Consider the following 25,018-nt stretch of genomic DNA (forward strand, 5'->3'; position numbering starts at 1 on the left):
CAAGAGAGGCCCACAGTAAAACCGGAGGACAACTTCGTGAAGCGTGGTGGCCAGGCATTCCACGATGGTTGGTCGCTGGGATCCAACCGACAACTTCGGACAAAAGGACAGTTGAGTGGTCAGGGGAGGATGGATTAGTGGTGGAACGGAGACGGGGTGGACAGAATCCTGGCGTAACCCACCAGATAACGGAGGGCGCCACCGGGAGAGCAAATAATTCAGACATGCAACCCTGGTTAAACCTATCAACAACAAGGGGACATTTTGTTGCACGTTGCCCTTTTGCGGGCTAAGGAGGGAAGAAACGAAGTAAACAAGTGTTTGTGGATAGGTCCCCCTGCGAAGCACTGGTGACTAAACCGATTGTGTTGACGAATCAGCATTTACCGTTTTCGAGGCAGCACAGAATCGATTTCGAGAGGGACATCACCGCCAAGTTTCGGTTTCAAATCTCGATCTGATACGACAACATTGGAACACGGTCTCTCACGAATGACCACAGCCAGGGTTCGAACCCTGACCCCGTGGGCGGGAAGGCCGGAGATGGGAACTAGCCACATCAACACGAAGTCCCCTGCAGGTCTAGAAAAAAAATGAGGGCGGAAACGGCGGCTACGTCTTCGAAGGCATTGAAAGAACGTGCTCGTGGGACAAGGAGAACCTACCGGGTTTTGTCGGAGGGGGAGGAACAAGGAGAGGGGAAGAAAGAGGAAGGTGCACATGCTTCGGACACCTTTCCCACGTCGCCCAGGTGAGGAGTGATCCTCGAGCAGGGGAGGGGACGCTCAAACAAGCCTCGGGGAGCGGAGGAAGAGGTAGGGGGTGTGCCCAAGGAAGAAGGCCGGTGAGGCGGGGAACAGCGGCAATGGGCAGGAGAGGTGCAAGGGGGAGCGAAGTAAAGTTTCGTGGGGAAGTCTTTCCGTGGGCCATATTCCCACGTCGAGTGTGCGGAGAGCAATGGCTCTTTTTTAACCGCGGGTCGACACTGGATTATAGAAAGGAGAAGGGGGAACTGATGGGAAAAGCCTTCCTGCCTCTGGAGGGTGTCTTAGTGCACACCCGAAAAACAACATTTTCCAAGGAATGATTTTTACAATGAGCGACAAGGAATCGGCGATTGTGTCACACATGGGAAGTGGGTATGGTAAACCACCATGAAATGGAATGAGAACGGTTTTCCGCTATAAAATCCCAGCAACCTGATTTTAAAATACTAAAAATACCTCTTACATAATTTACTATGCCCAATGTTCAAAGAAGACAGCAAGAAAAGGGGAATGGGAATTTGCGAACGAATTCAGGGCGAATAGAAATGTTTAAGTCCAACGTGGGTCAGCACGTAGAAAAGGAAGTAAATTTTACGCAACCAACTATAGTAAACACAACAAGATATTATCCGAGTTACTACATACAGCGCTCACACAAAAACGGGCAGTTCTGCAGGACTCAAATCGTGTTGGTAAATGGGAAAACCTGACGCAGTTCCTTCGATTGCATGCTCTAGATATGACAGACGCACTCACCCGCATACTCATCTGTCTCGCTGATTTTGCAAAAGAGGAAGATTCAAGGCGATAGGACCAGATCATTCATTGCATAAAAAAACACGTTCAAAACATGCCGCGAAGGTGAGAATGCAGGACACCCAGCGGTAGAAATACTAAAGGATAAGGCTGGCAAAATTCCAACGGTTGAACGGTCGTGATGTTTTGATGACATCGTAAATAGCTAACTATATACTTCAAAAGTAAGTGATAAGAATTGTTTTAAAAGCTAGAGCAAGGCAGTTATTTCTACCTTACATCTCGTATTCGACGGCGTTCTAACAAGCGCAAAAACTGCTTGAAAAATTACATTCGGCGATCAGAAGGAAAAGATGGAACAGCCAAATAAGGTGAGGTAGATAAATCCAATTATGCCATCGGAATACGAAATGGCAAGCCTCACGAAAACGAAGTCTTTCATTCTCCAGTTACGTTATACGCTCGACTCTTATCTGCAGTGAAACGATGAGCTTCACGTACAATAAATTCAGCGTAGAACGCTATCGCAACCTGGACAATATGCATGATAACGAACGTCGCGCTGTAGAAGATTTCACCCGATCCAACCATTATTTTTCCATCCAATTCCTAAAACAAATAAGCTGATCGAGTTCGTATCGAATGAGTGTTAACGCAAAAAATGAGGGTCATCAAATCACTAGTATTTAAACGAAACCGAAAATGAAATGGCGACTGTGGCCAGTAGCTCCGTGTTTTATGGGCCCCTCTACTCTTATTTATGCCGCGCACGAAGCGAGGTCACATTGCAACATTGCTGCTTGCTGGCACTTCTCGGATTGTTTCCGACGGGCTCAACAGAGGGAAGCACCATCTTGTCCCAACTCTGGTATCTCGTAAGACTCGGTTAAGACAGCTCGTCCTGACAGTGGACTATATCTTAACCCAATTTAGAAAAATGTTGGAAGCAGCTAAATATTAAACACATACACCACTAATTACAAGTGAATGATAAAATTCACCGATAAATTGCCCTCAAGACTTCACAGAAATAACGAATATACAGATTTCGTATCACAGTAGAATTAGCAATATCACATAAAACTGATACAAAATTACGTAATTTTCATATATCCTATTGTAAGAATTCAGCAATAGCAATGGATAAATTTGATGGGAAATTTTAGCATCCATGTTACACCCAACAAAGTTAGGTCTTGCCACAAATAGTCATCAAGATATTCAATAAATTACAGAAAACCCCTTCTCATATAGTACTATTAACTAACAAGATAAAAGAAACCACCTTTGACCGGAAAAACTTGAGTCCAAGAAAATAAATCTTTAAAAATTGTCCCCAAACACAAAAAACAAATGATGACTTCCACAACAAATTATCTGGCTAAAGATTCAATAACAACCTCTAAACGTTCATCATCTTACCAATAGATCATTATTTCCATTACACGAGAAAACACATCAATTTAAACTAATTTTACTACCTCCCTTCAACTTTGACATTGAGATGAAGCATCTTACAACTTAGCAGGCACAGAAACAACTGATGAAGATAAAACATGAAGCAAGACATATTTATAACACTAAAATCACAAAACGATGATCAACACCACAAATTAGGGCAATGCTCCAAAAAGGTGCGAATTGCGTACTCTCATACCGGGATAGCCGAAGCGTGACACTATGGACAACAAGCATTAATTTAGCGCACCATTTCGGTTTTCAACAAAAAGAGATTTCAAGTCCTGCCCGAGAATTTTCGCAGATCAACTTCCTGATATTTTTAACACAACCACAATTCAATGACCACAGGTTACATATCACCCTATTTTCTAAGCCTACAAACTCTACGGGTAACTTACCAGAGCGAAGAAATTTGTGTGGCAGTCCTCTAAACTGGCACCGTTCGTAGAGTGTACTGCGTGCGTCATGGCTTCTCCATAGTTTTACATTTCATTTGATGCACTAGTCACTAGCCCTTGATAACTAGAAATACTTGGTTTCGGATGTTATCCCCGACCGTACGACAGGGTTTTCACCTTTCAATGGCGACTGTAATGGCGGATAGGAAACAACAAGCGCTAAGACTTCTAGAATCCTATTGGGTACTGGAGGTCACGTGGGATAAGTGAAATGGCTGCGCTCTTGAAGCATGGGATTCACATACGTTCTCATCTCAAGTTACCAAGTGTTGCCCTGTCGTTAATGGTTTGTTTATGATAAAATCAGGATATATGATTTAAATGATCTAGAGCTCAAATACGTATCAATTGAGTGACTCTTTACTCATAAAATATTGATTTACGATGCTCCAAACGTCTGCCCTTGCAGTGATATTTCTATTTCTGTTTTTTTAATCCTAAATATTTAAAAAAATATTGAAATGGTCTTTCTATCGTGTCACTGAGTCTTTTAAATAATTTTACATCTATTTTATTATCTGCAGAGGCGTGAGTGTAGTAATGTAATATCTTCCGATGACCTGCCCTCACAACCTAAGCTTAAAGATAATGCTGTGTCGTTGTCATTCAAAGGGTAAAGATAATTGCTATTCGTTCGTGCATTTATTTGTTGTATTCATATAATAGCAATTCACGGCAGCCCATTTTGTAGTTTTTTAAGGTCTCATACGCCGTACAGTCCCCCGGAAGATGTGGAGAACCAACTGCATCGTATTGGAAATAAGTATTTTGGTTCGAAAGTGAGCGGTGATATTAGATTCGACAATGCCGCAGAAAAATTCAAAGTACTTGCAGAATGTAACAAAGTATTTAAACACTGTGTGCCTAATTCAGAATTACATAGTATGGTGACTTTCGGTAGGTGTATCTACATTAGTGTCTTTCGCTTACAGTTATGTTACCTGGCACTTATTTTGTTAAATATATTTTCTTGTAGGGGATGTCATTGGGTTTTACCTCACTCCTGTAGTGACAACCACACCTCTTGATGAAATGAAGACTATGAAGTTACCACCCAATTTACATGTTCAACACGATTACGTTCGTTTCCAACCAGGTATTTCACTTATAATGCTCTTATGTTCTGAGCTTAAAGAGGAGTGAATATGAAGACATAACTATGTGATCGTACTGGTTGAATGGTCTAGGGCTCTGCAAGTTTCTTTGAATCCGTATCTCCTTTTTATTTCAGATACCGATGTAATGTTTGGAGGAATTAGCGCATTTCCAAAGAGTTCAACTATAGTCACAGGATTGAAGTACAGGAAAAAATATAAGGGATATAAGGCCAAAACATCTTGGCCGTAATGTGTAGAAGTCGTTTAATTGTCACAGATGTACCCATGTCTAAATTCTAACCGGGGAGGAATTAGTAAGCAAGGTAATGCAAGGCATGGATTGAAAAGTAAACAATGAGCGTCAAAATGTCTTCAATTTATCAACTTACTTAGGCTACATCTTACAAAATATTTGATTCTGTTTAATACAAAAGCAACATCAGAATATTAGAGATGTGACATATGTACAGTTACGTATTTAAAAATTATGTTTTTCAATAAATTAATATATTTTCAAATTAAATTATTTATTTATTTAGATGACTTAAAAATGCTCTTCTTCAAGCTTCTGTTATCTCCAGGCTGAAAAGATAAAAAATACCCATAATAGTTTACTGCCATACATAATGAGTATGCCAATACCTACATAGTGTAAACAGAGAATATGTGTTCAGCTTTAGCAACTTTAAATGACAAAACTTGAAACTGTCAAGCAAGTTATGAGCAACTTATATTTATTTAGTTGAAATATTCCAGCCTCACCATTAATCGTGACCCAAGTAGCATCCTGGCTTTATCTTCCTCCTGTGGAGAAGGTCCTTCGTCAGTTATTCCCCTATTCATTTTGATTTGAAGCTTCTGTTTGATTGCCTGCAGTAAAAAATGGTAGTAAATTTCAACTTTCCTTTTGCCTATTCAAAACTATATAAATTATGTTAATGACCCTTCAAATACTTTATTTAATGTTAAATGTGGAAGAAATTTTCTTCAGTGACTAATAAACATAGGTATTCAATGACTTAGGGCAGTATTTCTCACAGATTAGCTGAAAATCAAGGCCTATTTGGCCTCCATATTTAATAATAGCTCTACTTATAGGAGTATTTTGACCTCTGCCTTTGTTGCTGCTCTCTTCATTACAGTCCGGTTACATAATACGTTAACCCATACAAGCTAAGGTGTGAATGTATGAACAATTTGGGTGGACCAGAACAGGACATGTATGAATGCATGATAAAAATAGTACAAGTTCTATTTTCTATTCATTCATTCATACAAGATGGTAGGTTGGTCACACATTGCAATTACAAGTTCATTCCTTTATCAATCAATTCGTAACAGCACCTTGTAACCAGCCTATGAGAGAGAATCAACCCTGATAGCAACAATGTATTCATCGAGACAAATGAAGGTGTTCATTCAAAAGTCATTTTTGAGTGGGTAGGCCACCAAATCTTGTTCTTCACTCTTACCAGAGAAGAAGTCTTGAATGTGGATTACATTCGTAACTATTGAGTCCTATCTATTCACCTTTATGTAGTTGAAGATTCAAAGTAAGCGTGAATAGAAAAACATTCTCTAAAGCTAGGGGAGATGACCCCAATGCATTTGAAACTGATATACTGGAGGCAGTAATCAGGAAGTTAACTCCAGAGACAATTATCGTAAAAAATTATATCAAATAAATTCAGATTCATGAAACAATAATACCACGAATGGTAGCATAATGACTTATCATACCAAAAATATTCAGCAAGTTCCCTATAAAAATTCAGATCTGACATTGGTCTGGAAGAATAAAAACAACTGAAGTTCCTATGTCAGCAATCTGTGGGTCCAAAAAAAATTAGGAGATATTATATAGTTTATAACATAATGCTAACAAAACCATTGTAAAATTGTAATAAAACTCCACCAAAAAATATATATGCTTGAAAATGCAAATTAACTAACACAAGCTGTTGAATGTTCCACATTCCTTATCTGTTCCATGAGCAGGGGAGCTTCCCATTCCCACTATATAGCAATAATCCCTCACTTCCATTATTATGTTGTACATGCATATTTAAAAAATCCCCCAAATTTTTTTAACCCTCAAATTTCTTTTATGGTGCAACTTCAGCCACACATCATGGGTGGTCCAGTCCATAAGTGCGCTTCTGGCTTCCCATAATTTCTACGGAAATTACCCATGGGATTAGCCAGGATTCACCCAAGATTCTCAAGGGAGGAGGGGGATAAGAGGCCTTGCCTCTGGCTCGGTCTTGGAGGTTGCACATGAAATATATCCACAACCTCATAGTAATGGGGACAGCCGCCTCTGCTATGCTATGCTATGCCAAAGCTCCCTACCGTCCAATGTCAAATCCAAAATGTTGTTGTTGAGCTACGGACAATTTTATGCATCAGGTAAAATACCGACACTTATTTAAGGAATTTGTTGACAGTTTGTATGTCAGAGAAAAATGCATTGATACAGAGTGAACGAATTCATAAAATCGTTTTAGGCTTGACTCGATGGAAGAACGATATATTCATGCTAAAAACAACAAATGGTAATTTACACCCTTTAATTCAAAACTCAACTTCTCAGTGGCGTAGCGAGGGGGGGTTTTGGGGGATAAACCCTCCCTCCCAGAGCTCGGAGAAATTTTAAGTTTAATCCATTTTACTTAATTGGATTGATATTACTAGTAGTGTAAGGATTAATAAAATATCCCTCAGAGAGCTGTGAAACTCACCATTTTGAACCACTTATCTTAAAATTCTGCAATTTATTAATCTCACACCTGCTGCTTATCCTGGTAGGTATTCCATACCCCCACACACCCCAGTATTAGTTGCACCTAAACCCCCCCCAGCCTTAATTCCTAGCTGTGCCCCTGCAACTGCTGACCATACTATGCCATATTCGAGGTTTCAATTTTTTTCCTTGAAGATGGCATATGTTGAAACCTTGGACAGTAGTTGAATTCTGAATTTAAGTGTGGAATTAACCATTTGTAGTTTTTATCATGGACTGAGTGAACGACTTCGATGTGATTGTTTAATTGTCTAATGCAATCTTTTCAGGCAGCATCACCGTAGGTGATTAGAAAGACCCTTGAAGCACAGCCAATATAATTTACATACCGAACTGCAATGTAGCCTTAAAAATTTAGACTACCGCAGCAGGTTTTCCTCGTGAATACGAAAACTTCAACCTCTCTCAGAGAAAGGCTTCCATGAATAAAATGTTACGATTGCAATCACCTGAACGTTGTAGCTGTTTAATATGCTTACTACAAATGAGAGCCAAAGAGAACAGAATTTTTCGAAAAACTATTGAGCTGCATCACTGATAAATGCAAAAATCAATATTGTCTTCATGAAAAGTTTCAAGGACATTGATAGCACCCATAGGAGGTTGTGTTTGCTTTGGTCTTTGATGACATCCATCCATTTCATTTAAATGAGAAAACAGAACTAAAATAATTATGAGGTAAATAATAGGCATTTAGTTTAGGGAAGAGTAGAAAGAAGTTGAACCTCAATCATTTACATAAAGTAGATACAAAAATTCTCTATAAAAAATACCGAGTAAAATGGCTAATGATTATCCTCCAGATTAGAGTTATTCAAGGAGTTACCATTGGATGACTCCCTGCCAATATTTGTACAAGACAGTGTTTTGAAACATATCCACAGCTTCCATGATGTGTGCATTAAAAATGATAAGGGCAGGCAAGACATTTTTACATTTCTTAACTAACAACATAATAATACTCAGATTTTACTATTGGCACAATAAAAAAGTATGCTGTGATAATGATCAATGCTTTGTTTCCTAATTAAGCAAATACATATAAGTAAGTACATATCTTTTTAAGACTGCAGTCAAATCCCAACTCACAGCAGTACAAGCCTCCAAATGGAGAAAATAAAGCCTTCTGAGCCATCCAACCTATATGATTCTGAAGATTCAAATGCCATCATAATGAGTTAACATATGCCATCATAATAGTTCTTCGCTAATAGGAGTCATGTAACCGCAAGTAGTGGAATATATTTATGCTTCTCCTCTGAGTAATTATATTTTGGTTACAGTCAAATAATTTAAATATATAGAATGCCCTAACATGTGTATTGCGAAAACACCTCACTTTTCGACATAAAAATAATGAAAATGAAACTATAGGCTCCTGTGTGAAAAAATGGGAAAAAATCTGACGCTTCCGTATTGCAGAAAAAGATTTCCACGCAGAAAATTAAAATTTTCACTGAAAATCAGGGAAATAATGATGAACAGCAGGCTTTTGTAAAGTGAAAGTTCGAAACAAATAATGAAAAAAAATTTCCACGTCCAAGATTGGAACCTAGGACCTCCGGGTAGGAGTCGAATACCGTAACCACCAGGCTACCGCTCCTTATCGTAATTTCTAAGGGAATATAACAAACCTGCAAATGTTTAACTGCATTTTTTGCTTTAACTATAGGTTATAAAACCCCATATGGGGGGTGATTCGAGGACAGCTCCCGATGGAATTCAACACTACAAAGTTTGATTGAAATCTGATACTCACTTTTGTGACACTCCCCTTGTGAGACAGTTACCCCAAATATGGTTTTTCATGCATTTAACAAATGTAGCATTAATCTTGTACATTCCTAAGAAATAGAAAATTTTAACCTAATAAATTCCTAATAAGCTATGGCTGTTCACTGGATGCCATTTTAATGATACACATTCTAACCTATCATCAAAATAAAATTTTTAACCTAATGAATTCCTAATAAGCTATGGCTGTTCACTGCATGCCATTGCAGTGATCCGCATGCTAACCTATCATAAAAATAATGCTTAGATGCAAAGTAAAGGACATACAATCATAAAAAGTTTAGCTGAAAGGAAAATTTAGCTGAGATAGATGAAACCAATTCAAGGAATGTTGGTTGTCTGAAGATGATTATCAAAAAAATATTTCTACTCATAACATTTCATTACAATATTAACATTTAAAAAAAATAAAGATAAAAGTACATGAACCTTACTTGTGACAAAATAACCCTCCTGCTGTCACTCTTCATGGCCAAGAGAAGGTCAAGCCAAGTCCATGTAACGTTGTGGTATTCAAGGGTAGGAATAACTAAAGAAAAGTCTCTTATATCCCTGAGATTTTTCTCTTTTTCTCCCTTGTAGCTAACTCTGACAGGAACTTCTGGGATTTTTATGTAAATAAAGAGCTTATTTTTCTCAGCCCTTTCCTGCATTCATGGGGAAAGGAAATTATTCTCAGGACCAGATGAAAAAATAAGTTACATAATTCCAAATAGTTGTTATATCACAAATATCATTTATGTGTGTATACCTTCATTTTCTCGACATCATCTTTCTGTTCAATGCTCACATAGAAGTTCGTTTCTTTGCCACCCTTCTTCCCTCCTCCTTTCCCTCCTTTTCGCCCTTTGTGACTGGATGTACTTTCACCTTCCATTTCATCATCGCCATCTATGTTTTCTGGATCCCTTTCAGGGAAACAGAACTTGAACATGGTGTTGAAAAACTGTTTTGTGAGCGCTGGAAGAAATACATAAGAAAGGATACATCAGTAAATTTGGTTTTGAAATGACTCATGCGAGTGATGCCACACGGTGGCGGCTGGTGCTCATGTGCTGAAGAGTTGCAGTGCACTAAATATTTGTAAATTAGACATATAGATAGCTAGACATATAGGATCTTCCAAAAATCAGATTTTCTAACTGCATCTGATCGAAGAGTGATTTTTCTGTACTAGACCTAAGTGCATGAAAATCAAGTCTTCAGAATTCCCTACCGGATAAGGAGAGTACAATTCAACATACAGAACACCGTGAAAAAAATCACTCTTGGAATATTCCTAATTGGAAAAATAGCCACAATTGTCGCTCTGGACACCCTGAAACTCTTATTTCACTCAAAAAACCAATCTCACATCTCATATGGCATTTTTCTAGGGGAAAATGACAACCTTTCCCAAAAGATTTTTTCTCTTCAAAAGCAGGTCATCAAGGCAACGCTTCGCTTCCCTCTTCGTACCCTTAGCAGATCTTTATTCAAGAACCATACCGTCGTCACACTTCCCTCCCTTTATATACTTAATTTGTCAAACAAAAACCCCAAATATTCTCCTATCACCATTCTGTGCACCCTTACCACACACGAAATAGTATTGACATCCACTCATCCCAAGCCTCTACTTCCCTTTCTCTACATAGTCCTCATCATTCAGCCTCAATAATCTATAACAAATTACCATGTGATATTAAATCACTAACTTCACTGCCAGTGTTCAAAAACCATGTGAAGAATTTACTTCTTGAAAAAGCATATTATTACGTTTCTGAATTCATGGTATCAAAGTGGGACTGTTGTCATACTTGAACTTATTGTACTTGTTTTTTTACTGAGTCCTGCTATGTTTTTTGAGAGAAGTGGTAATTTTTCTACCATCATTGGAGCTATCACTATCTCTCATAAGGGACGGAATAAATGATCGCTGACTCAGGCTTTAGTTTCAAATTCTAATGAGAGAAAAACTCACCTATAGTCATGGGGACCACATTGATTTCAAAATGTTCTTTCACAGATATTCCACCAACGGGAGCTTTCTCTCGGCAATACACCCTAACAGCACGCTGAAATGCAAATATATTGAGAGATTAACAAAATATCAGCCAAATTGGGCAAAAAAATTACTAAACACAAAAAATATCAGCATATCATCTACCTTCCGATCTACAGGCATATTACTCTGGATTTCTGTAGGGCAAAGAACTTCCCTATAAACTTGATGAGGAAGCAAATTCAACATTCGAACATAACCGAGTTCCAATAAATGATCCACAGAATCATCACTTTTGGATATTTTTGTATACCTAGAGAACAAACGATAGTTAGATAAATAAACATGACGAATTAAATGAAGTAACCTTTAGCATAAAACACTAAAAAAATAGTTAATTTTAACTTTTATACTCACAAAAAGTTGCTCAGAACAAGATCAGCTATCCCTAACTGTCCATCAGCTTCTGTCAATCTCCACTGTGCATGCTTGAAACAAATTTCATTGGCCCTCACTGTATACACAGGCTTTTCTCCTTGAGTCGTTGCCATTTGCTTTTGGTTTGCAGATAGCTGAGTCTCCTTATGACAGGATATCATCATATCAAGCTCCTCACTCTGAGAGTTGAGCAATTCCTTGCACTCGTACACCTTTAACACGAAAAATAAATGGAAATAGATGATAAAACCAATTCCTAGCCTACATTAAATGTCACTTTAAACAAGGTTTTAAATATTTTTTATTAAAAAAACGTCACTTATTTCACATGACTTCATGACAATTAAATACAAATAGTCAAATATCAGATAATAAAAAAAATCACTGTTCAACTAGAAATTGTAAATGAAACCATATTAGAATTTTTTTATTCAATAATAGTAAAAATTATTTATTGGTCCAAGGATCTACAAGAAGATATAAAACACGTAAAAAAAAGAGGAACGGAGATTCATACAATTTAGCAGATTAGAAACGTATAGTTGAAATGTTATGTACAAGTATGTATTTTCACATATAATATATTTTTTTTAAATAAAAAAGAAGCACTAGATTGTGGAGTCCGTCAGGTAATCCGTAACAAAATAATAATTCTTTTTGAGCAGGAATACCTTCAACTTCCTTTTAAAAGATACCAATGACTCACATTGATTTTTTAAATGGTGCGAGAGTTTATCGTATGCTCGGAGTCCAATTTCTCTTGGACCCAATTTAGTTCTATTTGTCCTCACTGTATTATAGTGAAGGCTTTGCCTATTTCTGGTTTCATAATTATGAAAACTGGAGTTAATTTCAAATGTGTCCAGATTTTTATGTGTAAAAATTAGCAGAGATAATAAATAGACACATGGTAATGGGAGGATCTTCAAAGTTTTAAAGATGGGGCAGGAGGGAGCAACATAAGGTTTTCTTAATATAATTCTAAATGCCCTTTTTTGTATTGTAAATATTTTGGATGCGTGAGGTGATGAGCCCCAAAAATTATGTTATACGACATCGGGGAAAAAAAGCACCATAGTATACAGTAAGTGAGATATCTACATTAACAGAGTTTCAGAGGTGGCGTTAAAGGTAGCAAATAGAGCTAAGTTTATTGGCTAAATTTTCAACATTCTTAACCCAGGACATATTACCACTTATATATAAACCTAGAAATTTAGTTGAAGTAACATTCTCAATGGAATTTTTATCAATTTTAATTAAAATACTTTCCAGATGACTTTTACAACCAAATTGAACAATATATGACTTTTCAGTGTTTAATTTCAGTTCATTATCAACGCATCAGTGGACAATGATTTCATTTGCAGATTTAAAACTTATGATAAGGTCATTTTGTGATGGGGCAGAAAGTAAGATGCTTGTGTCATCAGCGTATATTATGACTTCAGCATTAGGAATCTTGGAAAAGGATGCTGGCAAATCGTTTATGTAGATTAGAAAACGAACTGGAATATGGACCCTTGAGGTACACCAACAGAAGTGGTACTATTCTCCGAGCAATATCTATTACCCTTGACAGAGAGTGACACTGCTTGTGTTCAATTGGTGAGGTAAGAGTGAAGCCATTTGTTAGCTATACCTCTCACGCCCGGTTTATTAATTTTGTTGAGAAAGCATGAGTGATTAACATAATCAAACGCCTTAGAAAAGCCATAGAAGTTTCCCTTGTTTTTTTGTTTGTGGTCAAGGGAAGACAATAAGAAGTCAGTGGCTTGAAGTAAGGCAGTAGGAGTGGTACGGTTTTTCGACGGTTTCGGCGGTCAAAATTGTGAATTAGCTCAAGTTTCCATTTTTAACCCTTAGATGCGGGAACATTTTTAAAAGTTTTGTTTTTTCTGGGATGGCCAGGGAGAGTTAAGCCACACTGACGATCCTTACAGTGAGGGAAGGTGCACTTGGGGTCTACCTGGGTGGCAATAAGAATTTTAAGAAACTGAAGAAGGTAGTTGAACAATGGTCAAATGTTTTGCCGCAGTCAGCGTACAAAATGTATAAAAACATTCCCACAGTCTCAGAGTAAAGGGTCTACTTCAATGAACTGCTGAGAAAAGGGTGCTGCATGGTATAATTCAAGATAGTTTCAGTTTTTGAAATTACAATGCTTAGAGCTGAAAGAAATTTCTATCACTCAACATTAACTAGGAGTATAAGACATTTACATGATAAGGAAGTACAGTTATTCTTCATTTCTCTGCCATTATACACTATTTCGAGATTCCAACTCAACCGTGAAAACATTAAATCTGTGAATAAGCCGTGAATTTTGTCTACCGTTAAAAAACCTGGAAATATCCGTTAATTTTAAAAATTGCTTGAAAAGTAATTATCATGTTTCTAAAACATAATTTACTATGCACATACAGCATCGTGCATTGGCTCACTACATCATGAAAAATAACAAGTAATATAATTCTATTGAAAGCAGCTCACATAATTTGAATACCATTGTAGCCTAAAAAAAACTAAAAATTTGAGAACCTGCACGTCACAGCTGCGCACTTATCAAGCTTACGTGATATTCAGATCAAAACCTCCACTTGCTTAAAAATAATCAGCAAATAAACATGTGAAATAGCAGTCGTTAATAAATTATACATCTCGCTTTAGGCCACACAACTTAGCAAATATTTGAGAGAAGATAAAAAAGAAAAGAAATTCCAAACCTGTCTCTCAAGGTCTTCCATCTCAGCCAGTCGTTCCTCATTACAGGGATCTTCACTCAGAGCCCTCTGAACTAAGTATGTTTCTTTCTCCAACCGTCTTAGCTTTGATAACAATGACCTGCAAGTTCATTCATTTTCTTTCAATACCTATTCCTCACTAGGAAATATTATATGCCACCCACAACATCCAAGTGAATATTATGGACCTAAGCACTAAAATCTATGCACAGCTTCACATAAATATTCAAAAGAATTAAATTAGATACTTAAATAGGTATGTAAAGAGCAATTAGGCAAACTAATACACACTGCAAAGATATTATGACTCAGCTAGCACATAATTAATAATTGTAGACACTTGATTGAGTACAAAATTTTCAAATTTAAATACCATAGGCATGCGTAGACCAAGGCAAAATAGATATTGGCTATATATGGGCAACTTTTCTCATCTCAAATGTAACTTTTTTGAACTCCACAAATAAAGTTGCCAATTTTTCAGTAGTTTTTTCAAGTTATCTGTTGGTATGGTATTCGTAGGGGCAAACAAAGGCTTGTATCAATTATGTCTTGAGAGAAGAGTGGAGAGAAACGGTGTTGATATTGCCCTGCTCTTAACAACATATGCTAAAAAGGCCACAGTTTAACGCATCATCTGAAAGAGGAATTGCAGTGCTTGAAGTGCCATAAAGCACTCCAGTGAATATCGACCAACCTTTGAAAAATCTAGACCATATCCAGAATTGGAAACTGTTCCCACGAAGTTTTATATTTTATCACAAGACCTTGTAGGTCTTTTCCATGTGCTGTTGTTAACTCCTACTTTCCTGTTTTTAACCTTCATATGAGAGTCAGAATTTGCTTTGTAATTTTTTTAACTGATAGCCAGAATGTTAACCTTGATCCTCAAAGTGGAAAGATGCTTTTCTATAAGACTATTATCTATATTAAGAATATCTATTTCAAAACATAGACAAAAGTTCTCAATATGCCGTAGTTTTTTTTCTGATTTTCAGTATTCTATTACCATCCTTTTCAACATCATTTTTGTCTGCTCCTCTTTCCCACATTAAATTATAGGTGGCTAAGATGATTTGGAGAACACCTTCACTAATACTTTCTTTATTACATAGTCATATTTGTGGCAAACTACATAATGATCCCTAATCCCTCAATTTCAGGTAAATTTTTTCCATGGCATTTGATGGTTTTTTTACTTGTACCAAAATACTAATTGCTGGTTAAAACAAATGCAACGGAGTTGAAGGCTTTGTTTTCTAGCTGGAAAAATTCAATATTTTTCAAGCCAGCGAGAAATATTTGAGTGCTAGTAAAGAAGAAATAGCAAATGTACCCATTCAAAACATGTTTACATGATGCCAGTGAGAGTTCATCAACGAATGTGTACCCTTTCATTTAATATTAGAAGAGGTTCCTTGACTTGAATGTGCAAGCACATGGTTCCAACTACAAACTTTGGTTCAGTATCAAAGTGCATGATTGTTCAAAATAGTGGAATTATTGAAGGCTCTTCACTATTGAAATGATTCATAGGAAATGTAGCTGCTGCCACCAGTTCATATCGAAAAAGTGAAAACATAAGGAAAAATAAAAATTAATCATAATAACTTCATAATAAAAATGAATATGAAATCCAGTTTTTATACAATATTTTACCACTCATGGAGATTAAATCAAAATATGCACCATCAAATATTCGAAGACAAATATTCAAAGGTCTCGAAGCAAACAGTGCATTATCATCCCTTTCATCAGTATTAAGCCATCAGCTACCAAGGCCTGAGCCACAGATATATACACTAGATTGGCAGTGGCGGGGGGTGGGGTGAAGCCGGGACGCTCGTCTGGCGGCCATGTTGCTTTCACCCACATATGAGTTTGCGTACGTAAGGAACTGGAGGGAAATTACATTGTGAAAGATAATGGTGGTTTGAACAAGGCTTTTAACTATGGAAAACGTTGTCATTTTCGTTTAAGATAGATCAAATTAAAAATAAAGGGAACGATCGTGACACTTGCATGGTAAATTAGCCGATATTTGATCGGAACATAACCGGGACGAAGTTATGAAATTGGTAATGCAAGCAGAGCTAAGATTATTACTAATTCGGTTCCTGCTCAATATATTAGATCTTGAATCCAAATGCAAGAGTTATCTCGATACAGAAATATTGTGCAAATATAAAAGGGGCGTAGGAGATGGGGGAAAATGGTTAACTACGTCGTCTGCTAGGAATGGTCAGCTTGCCTACTATCGCGAATACATGGTATTGCTCACCCTGGTTCACCCTTAGCTTTACCAGCGGCATTGTCATGCTATTCGAACAAAATAATTCGACAATTCCAAATGTTTGATGTTTCCGCCAACTGTATGAGTTGTCAATTGCACTGATTTTTAATAAAGTCTCGCAATTCATAAGATACTAGAAGAAATGCCCCCTAACCTTTCACTGCCACAGGGGCGGATCCAGGATTTCTTTCTGGGACGGGCACAAGCAAGGCCGTATCTGGGATTTTGTTCAGGGGGGGCACAAGGATACCTCGTCATACAAAACGAACGAAATGATAATGGGACGGTATTAAAAATCTAGCATATTTTTTAGGGTCTGGGGGGGGGGGCACGTGCCCCCCCCCAGACCCTAAATGCCCCCTGGATCCGCCTATGCACTGCCATAAGTAATCGGGCGAAAAATATAACTTAATAAAATTTGATTCTACTTCTTTAAGCCCATTACAATCTAGCTTTCTTTATAAGGCAGGCTGCTTGACGCTGTAAAATGCTTTTTCGAAGTCGTAAAGAGTCGATGCGACTGAATTCCTATATCCTTAAGCATCAGAAATATAATTTACAATATTTTATACAGGCAGTGTTTTAGATTTTCCCTCACGATCACCCAATTGGGAACTTGAAAACAAGTTATTGGCTTAAAAAAATCACAGATTTCACTCACACACCATTTTATATATAGAATCCACAAAATGATCACGTAACTGATTAGCACGAGGTGGAAAGGTTGAATTATTTTGAATGTAACCAACCTCGTTATGAACCACTTTCCACATTGCCTTGCTCAGGGCCGGATTTACCCAAAGTTACGCTATAGGCACCTCTCCATTGAGCGCCCCTCATCACTTGAGCCCCTCCCCCTCCCTCCCAGAGTTTTATGATAAGGCATAGCCACTCGAATGAGGTGAGGTTCGGAAAAAAGGAATAAACACATATATGGCTGACAGCATAAGTGTATGCTTGAATTTTTACGCAGGGAACACATAGACAATTCAATTAAATAAAACAGATATTCACTAAGTCAAAACTTATGCTTTTGAAAGAAATTCCTTAAGTTACCAGACATAATTAAAGGTCCATCATACACGCTCCTCAGATATAAACAAGTAATAATACTTCAATGGAAATAAAATACGGATACAATATAATAATACAACAGCGGAATGCACATGGCATAAAGGAAACCAGAGAGAATCTTTTCTTGGTAACCACACAAAACACAACTGAATAACGATCATTATGTTTTCACGACAAAACACGAAGATAGAGACCGAGATAGCAAATATTATTGATAATCACTGATGCTAGAGATATGAAAGTACCGCATTAGTAATAATATCGCTTTCAGAAACATCGTTAAATATTCACTTCCGTCACACACCTTTAGAATTTATTTTAGAGAATATTTTGCATTTTAGCAAAAATTAGGTGCCACAGATTCATGATACAATTTCTACAACTATGTGAATTTTGCCTAGAAAAAAATTTAAAATGGTAGACCATAACCTGCAATTTTCATTTTAGAAATTTCGTGGTGATACGTTCAAAAAAAGGCATTGGAAAAAATTTTCATGCGGTGTGAGATAGAAGCGGCGACATTACTTAACGTAAACCATGCTTTCCTTATATCTATTATTTACGTGTGTAGAGACTCATTTTCACCCCCCAGGAACTTTTTTCCTTGAAGAGTACTTAAAGTTGCACCCTCATACAATGCAGTGGTTCACCACTCTTCTTCTAAAAAGCACCAAAAGCAGTAAAAGTAGCCTCTCTAATACACGGGTGTTAATGGCACACGAGTAGTGGTCGGTGAAAGCAAGATGGCTAGTTGCGCAAAATTGTTCTGCCGGCCGGCTTCAGCGCCACCGTGAGGAAAACATAGGGACTGCCAATCTAGAAGTATATATCTGTGGCCTGAGCTACCCCACAGGGCTTGCTGCTAAAGATGACTCGCTGTGGGCCCCCTCCCTGAAAAATTTGCGTCGACCTTTGAAAGCTAATTACTTGGCTGCTAGGCAACGAGGGCATGGGAAATATTGCACTAGTTCAATTAATATGGTTACCATCATATCAAAAGTGAACAAAATTGGAGGGAGACATTTATGAAATGTTCCTTAAGAGCAAACCAAGTATGCCAGCAAGTGCTCTGTAGTATCAAACCAACAACACCATGACCTCCACCAAAACATACCTAACTTGATTCTGCACCTGTTGAATAGGCCTCCTTTGATCTTCAACGGAATGTAACTGCAGCTGGAACCTCATTCTCTGAAGCCTTTCATAAGCCTCCTTGCGACGCGGTTCCACATACAGCAACAAATTGTTCACAATATCCAAGATCATTGCATACTGAATGGGAATAAATGCAACATTAATTTACATTCAACAGAATATGCATGACCTTAAAAAATAATTTTTTTAATGAAATTGTAAAAAAATTATCGATACCAATCAAATGATTTCATCACTGCAACAAAATTTACAGTCAAAGGAATATGATATATTGTTTACTGAGATATTCAACTAACTATCTTTCACCAGGCAACAGCTAAAGGCCAGGTACTTGAATATGGAAGTCTGCATTCAAATTTATTTAATGAAAAACTTCAGCCCTGATTTTTAGCCTGGTCTCAGTAACACTTTTGCACTTTCAGTCTTCTTGATCAGCAACGTCTTCTTTAAATCTCTGCTTGATGAGCTAGGTTATTTGAGGGAGACATGAGGCAAAACATTACCAACTTATGGTAACCAAAACTTCCAAGGAGAAACACAAACCTCAGTCTCCAAACGCCACCACTCCTCTGCCATCTTAAGTGAGGTATGGAAGGTATTCAAGTAAAAAAGTGACCAATATTAAACTTGAGAAGATTTCCAACATGGAGATCAAATATTTTAGAAGTAATCACAGAGAAGTCAATGGTAAATCTTCACGAATTATCTACAAATACACAGATGATAGGCATTATTTAGAAAGTTCATCCACCTTGACCAGGGCTCAAACCTCACTTTCCCTTTAAGTTGATTAATTATTGAAGCTTTGAATTCCTACTTCACGAGAAAATATTCTAAACTGTAAAGAAAACAGGCAGTGCAAAATTTAAGGCAAAGGATTAAATATGGTGCCAGTTGAATATTTTCCACAAGTGAGATTGGTTTGGATACAATTTAAAAGGAATTGATATCCAGGACATATGAATCAATGTTCTTACCTGCAGGGAATTGGTGCAAACATCAAGGTCGTGGTGCATCAGAGTGAATGCATCCACAGCCCTCTCCCTACGCTCCCAAGGACCAACGATCCCCTCCTCTGATGGGGGCAAAGGCACCTCTTGAACGGCTGCAGGATCAATACTGCTTTCTCCATATCCAGCGTAGAAAAACTCACATTTACAGCGGGACACAATTCTTTGGAGCTGAAGAATGAACAGAATCACTAACATAGGCTGACAAAAATAATGGTTATATAAAATATTCCTTATAGGAAATGCTTGAATTCTACAAAAAATGGAATTATTATTGATGATAATTTCCCCTTTTACGTACTGCCCAAGAGAACTGCTTTTTATGATAATTGTTTGTTTCTTTTTTCAGTGCATTTAAGTACATTAAAGGATTAAATAAAACATAATGCATTGAAAACAGTATGAAATTTATAAAATTGTACAATAGAACATCATGGTAGATCACATACACAAGCATAGTATGATGCATGGGGAAGAAATACTTCTTCTTAATCTTCTACTGTTAAGTACCAAGGTGTTTCAGTTTATTCAATATTTTAGATAAAAAGTTTGAATTATAAACCCTCAATATATGTTCTACAGCCCACGAGTGAGCAAATGAATAATTATGCGATGGAAATTTAAAACATGAGTTATGTCTGGCAATGCAAAAAAATTATGGGAATTATCCCTTACCTGAACAGGAGAATTTTCCCCTTTTTCATAGCTGACACCACCAACGGTTTCACTAACAACTCCACCAACAGACTGACCACTGCCAACTAAGTGAGGTAGATCAGGTAAATCTGCTATTTTTCTGGTTCCATCCTCTTTTGGTTCAATATTATCAACTGTAAGCCACATTATGTTTTCTGAAATATGGAGGGGGAAGATAAGTTATGATGAACAAACTGGCTTCCTTTCCCTACCATTCCCTCATAAATTTTAAATTAAAAAAACATGAAGGTCGTCACCCACTTTTCATAAGATGGTGACAACATTCATTAACTCAATCCACTCATTAAGGCAAGGAATCAATCGCAACAGTGTAAATAACAATAAACCACACAAGACCAATGTGCCAGGACGAGGAGAAGTTGACAAGCAGTGATGTCCTCGGCAGGAGCTCAAAACATCAACTTATCAGCAAAAAGATAACGGCAGAAGATTTTTTAACCAAAAATCAATATACATCATCAAAGCAAGCAACGGATCACAAAAATGCAAAAATAAGGTTTTATTATATTTCAATCTTTAACTCAATTAGCAAGTATTTTAAATGGTGAACGAACTACATAATTCCAAAAGAAGAAGTAAGTCAATTTGGAAAAATGTACCTCCATGATTGACATGGGCAGGTAATTTTTTCAGGGTCCTAACATTCACAGGAAAAAGTGACAACACAAGGCACCCTAAAGACTAATGCACAATGCTTGACATGGATAGAAAGGAGCAAAAATATAGACACATGTAATTACTAGAAAATGCACAGAAAAGTGGCCATATTATAAGACTTGGAAAGTTAATGATTCTAATTATGGAAGGACACATTAAGGAAAAGAGACACAAACGAAGGTAAAGGATAACATAACTGCATCAGGAAGTGAATGACATAGGCTGTAAAACAAAAAAAAATGAAAAGAATACAAGAGCAGTGAGAAATCTCACAAACTCATGACAAACAACCAATAGGTTGAAGCCTCAAGGAAGAAGAGATGCAAAATAACAAACACTACTTATTCAAAAAAGTTACCAACCATCTAGACTATCATTTTCTCCAGCTGAAACTGTGGCATAATACTGCATGCACTCCAAAGAGCCAACCCATGTAGTTTTGGACACCAGGGTTCGATCTTTCCAAACTGGACGATGTATCCTTTGAAGTATTTGAGCCTTGGCAGCACTCAATATCACATATCCTTTAGTTTCACAACCTTTCAACAATACTTGACTATTGACTAGCTCAACTGTAATAGAAAGTAAGAGAAGTAAATATTATTATTATTTTTACAAACATAGTACATACTTAATATAATAGTTACATTCAGCCATTCACATATTTTCTACACAAAATTTTCCTTTCCTTCTAATGCAATGACAAACTTCACACACAAAATTTATCATATGATTGGCTGCAAAGCCAAAATAACAGCAGTTTGAAGGATTTGCAGGGGAAAGCTATCCTCCATTATCATTAAGGAGCAGCTTTGAGTTGCACAATCTAAACCATGCTTTCATTGTCATTATAAGAAACCTACAGCATGAAGGTGACCATTCTCCAATGACCCTGAGTCTTTCACCCTGTCTAAAATTTAATGATATTGTGCCCTTAAATAGCTGACAAGGTATGATTCTCTTATAGTATGCTACAAAGATATTCCTGATAGAGACTAGAGTTGAGTAAATCCTGAGTCTTCATTTGAAAAATTATGCTCAACTAAATGTCAGAACTGAGATCATAAACTTTTCAAAAATTGTTGGTATAGAAAATTAATTTTTAAAAAATCTTATCACAGAAAAAATGGCTAGGATAAGATATTTTGAATGAACCAAAACCTAGCAAAAGGCAAATGTAAATTTTTCCAACATCAGCTTTAGATGCCTGATCATAAACTCAATATGTACTCCTTTCAAGGGCACACATGGATTGCAGAAAATAGGAAAAAAATGTATGTCTTCATTAGGTATCTGAATTGAATTCCCATAAATTTTTTAACGAAAGAAATGTAACCATAAATCTAATAATACTGATGTATCACTACTAGACATGAACATTTATAATTGAGTTCCATCTTTTACAAAGCTCCATCCACTGCATATCTGAAAAATCTTATGACTGCGAAAGAATCTTGCTTCTAATGACTGGTAGAATGATTAAGTTCACATTATAATAAGGCTTGCATGAGAGAACATCCAGTTGATTCTATACCTTTCCTCAACTGCTCTGAATATTATGGTGATATCATCTACAAGTCAAAAGTTCAATTGATCTACACTTGATGGTGAGGGGTATACCTTAGTGAAGCTCAATGTTAATGGAAAATTATGTAAAACCAGTGATAGCCAGTAATCATGTCAAATTACTAGCATTTCCGGTCAAAATTACTTTTTGAGTACATAATTTTAATTGTAATCATTAGATAAAAAAATAATTTTACTTAGCAAATAACAGTAATCTACTCTTAGCTCTTGAAAAACCACAAGAGCACACAGTATTCAAGATTACTATGATGGATTTAGAACTTCAAAGCACAAAAAAATAGATAAAAAGTGAACTCCCAATTTTCCATGCAGGAGTTTCACCGTTCTTCCATGTTTTCCCTCTTTACATAAACCAATCTTAATAAAAAGTATGACAGGATGAAAAAATACTAGGATTATTGTATTTTAATGTGAGGATACATAAGGCTTATTACTTCCAATAGCATACCTATACCCTTAACATAATTATTTCCAATTCCTTCTGATATGGAATATGCAATGTTTACCAGGATGTCTGCTCTAGTATTGAAGAAGACAATGAGCAGTGAAAAAAAACTCTCGATTAATTTTAAAAGATTTTTTCTACGGATAACCACTTTCAATTTAAGAAACAACTATGTATTATGAAACATGCAGCTGACATGTATTTCTTGAAAGAGAAAATAATTATTACAATGATGAATTCTAATGATTCTTTTTACCATAATAAAATATTTACAACAGCCAAAGAGCATTATACCCAGATAAGTACATACTTAGCCAGTTTTTATGCAAAACATCATCCTCTTGACAGGCTGCAAGCCCCTGCAGGGAGTGGTATTCCCTTGCTCGAGTGGCTGCACTGGTAGCGGCAGCTGTGGACGTTGTGGCTGTGGATGACGTTCCTGATGAAGCAACAGGTGTTGCTGCATCATCAGTTGTCGTTGATGACAGATCATCACTAAACACTACAGATTTGTTCTCAGCTTCGGCAATAAGTTGCTGCAACATTGTTGCAGCATGGCCTGATTGTAACTTAGTCATTGGTGATGGACTAGCTGTGCTTGATGGTGGAGGCTGGAAAAAGATTTATAAGCAACACTTCACTATAGTTATAAAAGAATTAGTAAACAGTACGCAAGTTACTGAATTGTCATGAGGCTACCTCCTTCATTGTTTCTTTCAACCAATGAAGTAATTCAATCATGATTTAATCAATCACAAAATTAAAAAAATAAACATACACGGATTAGAAAGGCAATTAAGAACGCATTACCATGGTAATAAGTTTAACTTTCATCTGAAGTTAAAGATAAGCAAAATACATGAATACCAATGAAATGAGAAACCTAGAACTATCATCTATCTTATCTATCTAGATCTATCATATGAATTAAAACAAAAACCTTGTACTTTTCAACACACAATAATTGACCTTGATCGGTTTTGTGGTGAACAGAAAATGCATTGCGAGGTGAGAAAGAAGGCATGATGCCACTTTTCCAGCCCTGGGCCCCCCTTGGAATGCACGACCTCAACTCCGTGCGTGAGTCCAAGGAGCATTCCCGAGAATTCGTACTTCTCTGGACCATGCACTGGTGTACTCTATCCCCACATCCCTACCCCCCTCCCTGCCACCCGCACCCCCAGGAACTAATATATACAGGGCAGAAATTCTGCCCCGGGATGCTTAGTGTTTTTCGGAAAGAGTTCTTTTTGCCGTCATCCGGGGACTTCTACGGATCTCTCCAGCAGGACTCTTTGGGACTCTGACGCGGGAACTGTGGTAGACCTCAAACGACAACTCTTGCGGACCTCAAACAGGAACATCCAGGACCCCGACCTTCAGCACTGCCTATCCCTACTCGCCGCCACGTAAGTTTTATAACCCAGGCTCCCAACTCTGTGCGTGCCAGCCCCAAATCCCCCCCGGACAAGTGTAAAGATTGAAGTGTAAGCTCCAATAAAAGTCGACTCGATTACGAGTATTTGTATCGCTCTCCTTTTGGTAACCTTATCCCATAAAAGCCAAGTTACCAAGATAGTTAACCAGTCGCCTCATTGCGACAGTTTCAACGCTTCAGCACCTCAAGGCAAATTAAAATATGTGTAAAAGAACAGCATTTGTAATTTAATTCAATTGAAATGAACTCCTACAAACTTGAATCGTCAACAATTGAATTTACTGGATCTATCAACGGCAGAATAATAATTAAACTGTACTGATAATTTATGAATTAAATA

General features: G+C 37.1%; 3 protein-coding genes across 7 annotated transcripts in view; 1 reads left to right on the plus strand and 2 right to left on the minus strand.

Annotated features, from left to right (window-relative positions):
- Positions 1-3,569, minus strand: part of LOC124159422 (mediator of RNA polymerase II transcription subunit 13) — a 159,843-nt gene extending 156,274 nt beyond the window's left edge. For 4 of the 5 annotated variants that reach the window (XM_046535227.1, XM_046535229.1, XM_046535228.1 and 1 more), the window contains exon 1: positions 3,383-3,569. In XM_046535227.1, the coding sequence (XP_046391183.1) occupies positions 3,383-3,451 (69 nt within the window). In that variant the 5' untranslated portion in view covers positions 3,452-3,569. The remainder of the gene's footprint in view (positions 1-3,382) is intronic. The other variant, XM_046535230.1, reaches the window with a different exon arrangement.
- A 48-nt stretch (positions 3,570-3,617) lies between these two features.
- On the plus strand, positions 3,618-5,062 carry LOC124159424 (39S ribosomal protein L50, mitochondrial). Its single transcript, XM_046535232.1, has 5 exons — positions 3,618-3,728; positions 3,967-4,055; positions 4,134-4,339; positions 4,419-4,538; positions 4,674-5,062. Exons 1-5 carry the CDS (start codon positions 3,654-3,656, stop codon positions 4,787-4,789), a joined length of 606 nt encoding a protein of 201 aa, XP_046391188.1. The 5' UTR covers positions 3,618-3,653; the 3' UTR covers positions 4,790-5,062.
- LOC124159423 (protein KIAA0100) overlaps positions 4,901-25,018 on the minus strand; it is a 57,786-nt gene continuing 37,668 nt past the window's right edge. The window contains exons 26-38 of the mRNA XM_046535231.1: positions 23,551-23,851; positions 21,571-21,780; positions 20,510-20,685; positions 19,802-20,005; positions 18,784-18,941; positions 14,285-14,402; positions 11,538-11,770; positions 11,286-11,433; positions 11,100-11,193; positions 9,888-10,096; positions 9,571-9,783; positions 5,302-5,409; positions 4,901-5,121 (exon numbers count right to left, since the gene is read on the minus strand). Coding sequence (XP_046391187.1) covers positions 5,071-5,121; positions 5,302-5,409; positions 9,571-9,783; positions 9,888-10,096; positions 11,100-11,193; positions 11,286-11,433; positions 11,538-11,770; positions 14,285-14,402; positions 18,784-18,941; positions 19,802-20,005; positions 20,510-20,685; positions 21,571-21,780; positions 23,551-23,851 — 2,223 coding nt within the window. The 3' untranslated portion in view covers positions 4,901-5,070. The remainder of the gene's footprint in view (positions 5,122-5,301; positions 5,410-9,570; positions 9,784-9,887; positions 10,097-11,099; positions 11,194-11,285; positions 11,434-11,537; positions 11,771-14,284; positions 14,403-18,783; positions 18,942-19,801; positions 20,006-20,509; positions 20,686-21,570; positions 21,781-23,550; positions 23,852-25,018) is intronic.

Source organism: Ischnura elegans, chromosome 5, assembly GCF_921293095.1.
Source record: "Ischnura elegans chromosome 5, ioIscEleg1.1, whole genome shotgun sequence".
In the NCBI taxonomy this organism is placed as follows: domain Eukaryota; kingdom Metazoa; phylum Arthropoda; class Insecta; order Odonata; family Coenagrionidae; genus Ischnura; species Ischnura elegans.

What these genes read in the sequence shown, in the direction of transcription:
- LOC124159424 (XM_046535232.1), top strand. Translation starts at nt 3,654, where the DNA reads ATGGCTGCGCTCTTGAAGCATGGGATTCACATACGTTCTCATCTCAAG. An exon ending in GTGTTGCCCTGTCGTTAATG is followed by an intron (nt 3,729 to 3,966) that starts GTTTGTTTATGA and finishes TATTATCTGCAG; the next exon opens with AGGCGTGAGTGTAGTAATGT. An exon ending in TTACGTTCGTTTCCAACCAG is followed by an intron (nt 4,539 to 4,673) that starts GTATTTCACTTA and finishes TTTTTATTTCAG; the next exon opens with ATACCGATGTAATGTTTGGA.